Source organism: Centroberyx affinis, unplaced genomic scaffold, assembly GCF_046629955.1.
Source record: "Centroberyx affinis isolate AG114_WGS23_722 - 3 ecotype Tasmania unplaced genomic scaffold, CSIRO-AGI_Caff_v1 ptg003633l_1, whole genome shotgun sequence".
Lineage (NCBI taxonomy): Eukaryota > Metazoa > Chordata > Actinopteri > Beryciformes > Berycidae > Centroberyx > Centroberyx affinis.
In genome coordinates, this window is record NW_027281543.1 from 165,040 (window position 1) to 175,000 (window position 9,961).

General features: G+C 49.0%; 1 protein-coding gene across 1 annotated transcript in view; it reads right to left on the reverse strand.

The window, feature by feature from the left end:
- Positions 1–303: 303 nt before the first annotated feature.
- LOC139661855 (G patch domain-containing protein 8) overlaps positions 304–9,961 on the reverse strand; it is a 14,513-nt gene continuing 4,855 nt past the window's right edge. The window contains 4 exon segments of the mRNA XM_071540420.1: positions 304–552; positions 554–4,487; positions 5,207–5,337; positions 9,532–9,669. Coding sequence (XP_071396521.1) covers positions 304–552; positions 554–4,487; positions 5,207–5,337; positions 9,532–9,669 — 4,452 coding nt within the window.

Sequence of the window (9,961 nt, forward strand, 5' to 3'; positions counted from 1 at the left end):
TCACTGTCTGCTGCAACACAGGCAGGAGGCTAAATGGAGAAACACATTTTCATTTGAAAACAGTCAGTAGTTGGATTGTGTGTGTGTGTGTGTGTGTGTGTGTGTGTGTGTGTTGGGGGAGGAGGGAGGGGGAGGGGGGGTTACATGTCTACATGAACAAAAGCTGGATGTGATGGTAGCTGAAGCACTGACACATCCCCAGTTCAAATGACAGGCTTTTGTCCAAACCAAAAATTCCTGCTCTCTCTCACTAGTCTGTATTGCCAAGGGGGAGGCAATAACATGGCTGCCAGACTGTGAGAATCATAACGCCTTCTGTTGAAACCTCATTGGCCATGCTCTGTCTATGAAGGGCTGCGGGTTCAAGGGGTGCAGGGCAACTGGAGAGACAGGAGCGAGCGGAGCTGGGTGGAACGCAGGGGAGGGAGGGAGGAGAGGCAAAGGAGGATGGGACAGGAGGATGGAGGGAAACAGGGAGGAGATGGAGAAGGGAGAGAGGTGAAGGTGGTGGGGGAGAGTGGGGTGGAGCGGGGGGCAGGGGATGAGGGAGGTGAGTCGGGTAGGCAGGAGAGGGGGATGAGGAGGAGGAAGAGGACGAGGAGGAGGGGGCCAGGGAGAGGGCGGCGTGTTGCAGAATGATATGATGGAGGCTGGAGAGGGGGGGAGACGGCGGGGGAGGGGGGAGGTTGGGGACGCCCAGGGCGATGGGTCGAGTATAGTTCTCTTGTGGGGTCATGTGCGCAAGTGAGAGAGTCACCTGGAGGGTGTGCTGTGCTTGTGTTTGTGTGTGTGTTGGATCTATGTGAATGGATTGGGTTTGTGGCTGTGGAGGGTTGTGCAGTGTGTATTGTTCCTCTGAAGTTCCATGGGTCTCTATCTGTGAGGTGCATGTGTATATGCCTGGGTTTGTCTCTGTGTGTGTATCTGCACTCTCTCGTGTCTGTTCCAGGACTTTCTGCATGTGCTCCCTCGCCTGCTCTTGGAGGAGGCGGTATTTGTCCATCTCCTCAGCGCTGAAGCTGATTGGCGCAGCTGTCTCTCCATCTGTCTGTTTGTCGTCAGTTCTGAGCTGTGAATGGCAGAGATACAGTGCGCTGCTGGGGTTTGAGTCAACAATGTCCCGAAGACACTGTTGACTGTTGATGGCTGCTCCACTATCCGCTCCACTTCCCTTACTCTCCTCCTCCTCCTCCCCCTCCCTCTCCTGACTCTTCTCCAGCAGTCCCTTTCTCCTCCTGGCCCTTCTCTGGATTGCAGGTAGTTTTCCTATCAGAGGGAGAGGCAATGTCCTGGCTGGTTTCTGCAGCAGAGACTTAGTGGGGGATATTGCTCGAAGGGTTCTGCCTGAGCTGCAGGTGGTGACAGAGGCAGAGGGTCCAGGACCATTCTCCGACTCAGAGTTGGGCTCCTTTAACTGTGTAGGATTCACATTAATACTATTGACCACCTGGTGCGTGTTGAGGCCTGGGAGCGAGAGAGGAAAGGAGGCTGTGGGAATTGTCTTGGGGCTGGCCCCCCTGTGGGGTGAGCAGTGAGAGAGGGAGCTGGAGGTTAGGCTGGATGAGGTGGATGAGGGGCTGCTCTGCTTCTTTACCTGAGGCGGTGAGTGTCCCGCAGTTCCATGCTGAGCTCCAGAGGAAGGCCTACAGGAGCTAGCCGTCAAGCCATCCACAGTGATTCCTGAGCAGGTACTGCTCCTGCTCCACTCCCCGCTCAGCTCAGACATGCTGGTGCTGCTGCTGGGGCTACAGGAGCCCGGGCTGTGGCATCTGCTGGCCCGTGTGTTGTACACACTGTGGGGGCTGTGTGTCTGCCTGCTTGTCCACCACTCGGGGCTAGAGAAGTGTCTCGGGCTTGAGCGTCTGCTGCCTGCCCACCTCCACACACAGCCAGGGCTGTCTCTGCTGTCAGCCCCTGTCCTGGAGCCTGACGTGGACCTGTGTGTCGCCCTGTCTTCCCAGCTGTCGCTGCTGCCCCAGGTCCATCTGTCCAAGCTACACCTGTCCCAGTCTACATCCTCTGTGCTAAGGTGTCTGCTTCTCCTGCTCCAGTCGCTAGGACTGGGGCTGAACCTGGCCACCTGATCCCACTCCACTGCTCTGTTTCTTGACCTCCACCCGGCCTTAGCCCAGCCCCCTCCGCTACCTCCAGGGCGGCTTCCTCTCATCCACTCCCACTGTTCTGTATCTGAAATGAGGCTTCCTCTGTCCCTGCTCCCCCTGCGCCCTCCTCCGCTTCTCCCTCTCTCTGTCTCCTCCCAGGCTTCATAATGCCCCGAACTCTTTCTCTTACTATGAATGCATTTCCTGTCCCTGTGGAGGAGTTTTCTCTTTCTCGCTGGGCTGCTACCACAGCTGTTGTCAGGGTAACAGCAGTCAATGAAACTCCTGGGGTTGCTATGGTGACCTCTTTCCCAAAACAACTTTGAGTTACATCCTGGTGAGAAGGAGTGTGAGGAGAAGTGAGACCGCCAGGGAAAAGTCATCGCATCTCCATCTCTCTTTCCCTCCCTCTCTGTGTCTCTCTCTGCTGTGTGGCTGGTGAGCCGGGAGTATGCACTGCAGTGCTCTGCCTGCTCTCTGTCTGGCAGTGACTGGGACTCTGTGCTGTGGCTCCTGTGAGGCCTCCTCTTCCTGACAGAGACAGATACTGGCTCAGCTTCACATCTCCCCAGGAGACAGCTGCTCCCTGCTCTCCGCACCCTCCTCCTCCTCTTCCCCCCAGTCTCCCTTTCCCTTCTCCTCTGCTCCCAATTCCCCACAGCCTCTCCTCTCCTCTGTCTGCCAGCTGAGGTGGAGACTGTAGAGACAACACTCCTCACTTTGCACCTTGCCGATTGGCGCTTGTTTGAAGCTTTCTCCTTCTCTCCCCTCTTCCTCTTTCCCGGCTTGTGTTTCTTTGTGCCAGCTTTTCTCTTTTTGCGTGACACTTCTGAGACGCCCACGTACGACTGCGGCGTGCTGGCACACTCGCACATTGTCTCACTCCCACACTCACACCTGGACGAGCTGATGCACATCCTCTGTGTGCCAGGCTGGGTGACAGACTCTAATTTACAGCTCAGGGCTGTGACGGCTCTCTCCCTGATCCCTCTCACACCCCCTAATCTGCCTCCCAGAGGATTCTGGGAGTTTGTATCAGAGCTGTCACTGTGAGCGAGGTCAAATGGATGGGAGGCTGGTAGCAGCCCAGCCTTCTCCATACCCAGACTGTGTCTTCCTCTCTCTGGTCCTATTTCTGATGATGAAAGGGTTTTGTTCTTTAGGAACAGGTGTGCTTCTGCCTCTACATTGATATGTGGCTCTTGATTCATGTTCTCCTCTGCCTCTTTCTGTTTGTGTGCTCTCAGCTCATCTCTTGTCTGTCTTTCTAAACAGGACTGAGTCTCTGGTGTAAGAATAGCTGGTACACGTGAATTAGACTCATTTGAGAGAGCACATAACTGATATTCGTGCAACTCCTGCTGACCCTCTGTGAGTTGGGCAGGACACTGATCAGGTAGTTGGGGGTTCAAGCAGAGCGGGTTGCAGCTGTAGGAGAGGTGAGGTTGAGACTTGGTGAACTTCACTAAACCGACAGGCCACCTCAGACTGGTCGAACCATCTTTCCCCAGCACACACACATACCTCCTCTCCTCTCTCTCCCCATCTCTTTCTTGCTTTCTCTCTGTCGCTCTATCTGTGTGTTCAGTGTGTATGTGTGCTCCCGGTACGACTGTCCTCCAAATTGTCACCTGGGTCCGCGATGGCGAGAAGAGTGAAAGGTCCATTTCATGGTCCTGACTATGAAGTGATTCTGTGGAAATGGAAGACCGCTCTTTCACTTCTTCTCTTTTCTGTATCTCCCCCTTCTCTCTTGTGGGAACTGGCTCCGTGTCGCTCGGTCCAGTATTGTCAGAGCTGGACTGAGGCTTCTGCTCCGTCTGCACACTGTGTTTCCTCATGGCCTCTGCAGCTCCAATCTCCTTATCTATGTCTTCCATTATTCCCTTTCGTCTTTCTTTCATTTGTTCTCTCTTCTCTCGCTCCTCCTCCTCCAGGTCTGAGAAGACAGAGGCGGAAGGCTCCAGTCTGGGCCCCCTGCGGGAGAAGCAGAAGGACACCCCAAGCCTGCCTCCATCTCTCCCCCGCCCGGGGAGAGGCAGCTGGGGATACAGGCCCAGGCGAGACTGGAGGTTTACTGCTGGAGGCTCTGTGTTGAAGGCCGGATGTGGGACCGGGGAGGATTCTCCTAGAGCGGTAGGCAGGGGGATTTGGGAATGACTCTGAGGGTGAGCAGGCTTGTGATGGGAAAATGGAGGATGCCATGGATCTTCTGGCTGGAGGTGGAGAAGGGCTGTCCTGGGTTGTGTAGGAGGGGGTCTCTGGATGTGGGTGGAGGGTTCAGGTTTGTCCTCAGGGCTGCGGTCCCTTTGGTCAACGTCTCTGTCCTGCTGCTGGCTCACAGCCCTGACTGCACCTCTTAGCCCACAGCTCCTCCCTGGGATTCTGCAACAGGAGGCGACAGGACAAATATACTGGAAAACTATTCATTTCACAGTTTAGTTCACTTCACTTCACTTCACTTCACTTCACTTCACTTCAACTTTATTTCTATACACTATATTTATATATAGAAAGAAAGTCAACACCATCATGAAAATAATACATTGTCCAATTAGTATTGATAGAGGAAATGTAATGTCAGTAATAAAAACTAAAAACAATAGAGATAAAGAATGCCAAAGGCTACCAAAATTACTGCACGATAGCGGCAGTCATAGCTATTCACACAGCATAATCACCTGATTATAGAAAAACACTCTTCAATGCACACAATTGCAAGTTGATGATGAAGTGTTGTGATGGTTTTATACCAATTGTTTTGATTGCTTTAGCTGTGTGAAGCCAAAGGCAAATCAGTTATCAATGAACACTATTTTCACTCATGTTATTTACTGCTTTTACTGCTTTTTCTTCTCTAGAACTCCATCTCCTCTGCCCACAGATCCTCTGCTCTCAGTGTGTCAGCAAGAGTGTATCTTCATGTTATATTTACTTCACCTGTGGCCTATCTAGGCCAGCTGAGTGCTCTCAAATCTGTGGACACATCCATCAAACCTAAGAAACAGTGACTGGATGTGACGCACTCTAACCCATCTGGACTCCTGCCCCTGGTCTCATTCCACACACACACACACACTCAAGTACACACTCCTCCCACTCACCGATGAGTTTCCTGTTGCAGCTGTGCTAGTTGGTGCAGGCGTCTGAGAGCTTTCTCCTGTTTGCGATGATCCTTCCATGATTTAGAGGCCACGTTTCGAGCAAACTCCCTGTGCTTGAGCTCCTTCAGCCTCTGCAGGAGAAGACATAGGGAGGGGCAGAAGGAGGGAGCGATAGAGGACGAGGAAGGAACGGGTAAGCGAATAAGAGGAGGGGGGGAGGTTGAGAAGGGGGAGAGAGATTAGTTTTAGGCAGCTCACTGCAGGCAGCTGTCTTTCAAACCATGCACATCAGTCAGCAGCATTTGCAGATGCTCTCCTCCCAGCTCGTGTCCAATCAGCTCTATTCAGCCTGGAAGAAAGAGACTTTTCTCCAACATGCGGCTTGAGAGAAACACAGCCCAACTGATGAATAGTGGATCACAGACGGAGTTGTGATGAGTGACACGAGTGATTTAATGATGAAGGCTCTTTCTGAGTCTGTTGGACTTACGTTCTCCTCTTTGCAGTGTTTCTGTCTGAGCCTTCTTCAATCCGATGATGTGCTACTGACATCTCTGAAATGATAGGCCCTGCATCAGTGGTCAGAGCTTGGCTTGAGAAAACCACTGATCCACTGACATTGACTACTGAACCAGAGTGGACCAGGCGCATTGATTTGTTGATGTTGAAATTACACATCACAAAAACACACAAAGGGCACTGGCAAAATAATTAACCGAGAGACGAATGAAAGGCTAGATATTTCTCATTGAAAAATACTGCACCCTTCTGTGTGTTCTGTGTGTATGCATGTGCATGTGTGTATGCATGTATGACACACACACCTACATGTGCATGAGACATAACTTGAGAGAGAACTACTAAGAGCTGCTTGGTCTTGAGCAAACAGGTGGTTCTTCACCTGCATCACAGCACAGGGAATTGAAAAATTAATTCTGAGTGTGTGTCCGTGTGTGTGTGTGTGTGTGTGTGTGTGTGTGTGTGTGTGTGTGTGCACACGTGTGCGTGTGTGTGTGTGTGTGTGTGTGTGTAACTATCTGTCTGTAGCTGTAGGTGCGCCAGTCCTCTCAGGGAAACAATGATTCATGCCTCTCTCTCCGCTTTCCTTTTCTGACACACTTTAATCCTCCCTTTATCCATGCTTGGCAGGTGTGTGTGTGTGTGTGTGTGCGTGTGTGTGTGTGCATGTGTGTGTTTCTATGTTTGTCTGTGAGTGTGTCTGTGTGTATCTGCGTGTGTGTCTGAAGGCTAAAGAGGGACTCAGGAGTTTGGGAATAACTGCATTAGCGTGCACCACCATCCCTCCTATCTTCCCCCTTATTCTCTCTCTTGCTTCCCAGCATATTTTAGCTACCTCAATGTGCAATCCACCATGGCTTATAAATTCAGGATTTGTTGTTTATTTTATATATTTACGAACATATACTGTAGGATAACTTGCAACAGGATTACACCACTCTCACTTTTAGATTATGTTACATTACATATCCAGCCATATATTTGATTTCTATATTTGATTTCACACACATACACATTTGCACACAAACATACACAAACATACACATTCGCACAAATACACACACACACACACACACACACACACACACAAACAAACACACACGCACGCATCAGATTAGCTTCACAGACTTCAGATTTATTTATACACTCTCTCTCACTCTCGCGCACAGATCTTATGCAGGAGCTGACAGTCGTCAGGTTAATCTCTGCTGAGTCTTACACAAGCGGGTGTCTTTTTACATTATCGCTTGATGCTTAACATCCCAGTCAGCTCATTGGAGACAGCTTTAAGTGTGTTCCAATGGAGCCGCACTCGTGGGTTTGTGTCTTTTAAACGTGTGTCGAAATATAGGTATCCGTGCGTGTGTGTGTGTGTGTGTCCGTGCATGTGCATGTGTATCTGTTAGCATACAGTAAGGAGCTTTGAGGTGCTTTGATGCCAAACTCGTTCTGTGGGAAATATTAATCATGTTCATGCAGAGAGGCATACATAATGAACTATCCCGGACGGAAGGAGGAGATGGGAGGGAGAGCGGAGAAAGGAGAGGAGATCAGAGTAGATCTACAGTAGCTGTCCATGGTAATGATTGAGGGGCGAGAGAGAGAGAGAGAGAGAGAGAGAAAGAGAGAGAGAGAGAGAGAGAGAGAGGGGGAGAGTCTATAACAGCACCATGGACAGCTCTGAGCCCATGTTCAACTATTTTTTCCTTGTAAATCTAATACTTCCAGTCCCTCCTCTTGCATTTGCAGGTTTGTAATTCTCCCAGGTTCTTGTTCTCTCTTAAAAACAGGTCTTAGTGCAGGCGAACCCACAGCTATATTTAGAGCCAAACAAAAGCCTGCGCTCAGAACCGTCAACATTGAGCACAGAGGCCATTTTAAGAAGCAAAGATATTTCCGTTTCCCACTTGAAAGTGGATACTTTATAGTCTTCTGAGATGATGTCACGTCCCCAACAGCGGGAAGTGGTATTACTACTGCTCTCCAACATGCCACGGCTAGCAATGCGCTGTGAAGCTCAATCTGTCTGTCAGAGCCTCGATCAATATTCCTTTAGATGTGTTAAGAAGTGCTCAGGCTGAGGCAACACTGGATGAGTCACAGTTGATTCTGACTCACATTCACCAGGGCCATAGAATGAGGGATGATATATTATTAGGGAGCAATGATGTATACATGAGGGGCCGCACTGATGAGCTGATTGCTCTTTTATTTAAAGGCAGTGTAATGCTATTGTAATGACTAACTTCTGTAATCAGCAGTAAATGCTGATGAAGCGCATCATTCAGACATGTTTATCCCTGAATCGATGACAAGGAAAGGAGACAGAGCAAACGCAATCAGCCTCCATTCTCCAAAGCCAATATTCCTGCAGGGAAACTGTCTTCAGCTAGAATTTCATCTATTGTCTGTTTGGTAGGCAGAGTGTGTATGCCTGTGTGTGTGTGTGTGTGTGTATGCCTGTGTGTGTGTGTTTGTGTGTGTTCTTATAGTGCCAGTGGCTACTGTCAGCTCAGTGCCTCATGCAGCTTGTTTCATGTGCCTGCCGCTGGCTAAAACAAAGCATTAACATTGGCCTGCAGTTGCTTCAATTCATTTTCAAAGAACAATGACAGTGAAGGAACAGTCTTATTTAATGTTTATTTCATGTTGCACCGTGTGGGCGGTTACAAGTGGGAGGCAGCTTGGCTTGGTTGAGAGATAGGATGAGTGTGTACATGGGTTAGTGCATGTGTGTGTGCCTTTGTATGTGTGCGTCTTGTGTATGTCTTGTGCATGTGGGCATGTGTGTGTGTGTGTGTGTGTGTACATGTGTGTGTGTGTTTGGCATCACAACAGAAAGCTGTAGGAGATTGTGCTATCAGCTGAGCCCTCAGCTTGTTAGTCCAGGGCGGAGGTAGTGTATGAGAATGTAGCTGAAAGCAGAACACAGGAGAAAACCAGCTGTCGGGCTTTTCTCTAATGGTCCATTGGCCTCATCTTGTCCAAACTGGAATAATAGAATCATATTTGAGCTATGACTAATAACTCCATGTTTCGTTTGGTGCAGAATGTTCTTTTTTTCTTGTGGAGGAAGTTCAAATTGTACAACAAAGTGAATTTTTAGCTGGCCCTTTATGTACCAGATACATAAAAATCAACTGATTTAAATTCTGAACTAGGGAAAAAGGAGGGGGAAAAAAATCCTCCACAACATCATAAATTTGCGTATTTGGAGCTTAAATAACACTGTACTGCTCTGTACAGCCCCTGTGCAGCCGATTCATTTTTCCTCATTTCTCTTTCCACTTTGGCTGGTTTGGTTACTATTTTTATTTGCTGGGAAATTGCTGACAATAAGAGATCAGCAGAAGTGGAAATGGAAAGCAGATATCCAGCACAAGTCATGCTGTAGCAAATGCAATTTGTTTTATTTTTTATTTATAGAAGGCATGATTTCATAAAAACATTTGAGTGTGTGTGTGTGTGTGTGTGTGTGTGTGTGTGTGTGTGTGTGTGTGTGTGTGTGTGTGTGTGTGTATTGTGTGTATGTATTCTTTGTCGTAGTGCAGGTATTCCATGTACCTCTATGTGTCTGCTTGTGGGAGTTAATATGGTTGTCATACTCCTATTACTACCTGCTGGGATATTGCAGCCAATGAACATTTTGACATGGAAATAAAAAGTAGCTTTCCATCAACACTCAATATTAATACACTGTAATTTCATGACAAGAATCACCCAATAAACACATGACAAGAAAATCATCAAAAATGTGTGTGTGTGTGTGTGTGCGCGTAACAGTGTAGTGCAGGTGCTCCATGTACCTGTTTGTGTGCATGGTCATAGGAGTTGATGTGGTTGTCAAACTCCTGGTGTCTGAGGTACTGCTTGTCGCACAGCTCACAGTAGAAAAGAGCCTTCAGATCCTCCACTGAGCAGCCTACAGCCCTCTCCGCACGCTCCTGGAGAGAGAAAGAGAGAAATGGAGATAGAGAGAGAGAGAGAGAGAGAGAGAGAGAGAGATAGAGAGAGACAGAGAGAAAGAGAGAGAGAGAAAGAGAAAGAAAGAAAGACAGACAGCGTTGGAGGGATTGGGAGAGAGAAATGGAGGAATCGAGATAGGGGCACAGACAGATCAAGACAGAAGAAATGAAGACATGAAGGGTTAGAGGGGCAGAAGGAGAGAGAAAGAGGGATGGAGGGATGGAGGGATGGATGGAGAGAATGGGAGATTGTTAGCCATCCATTTAGCGC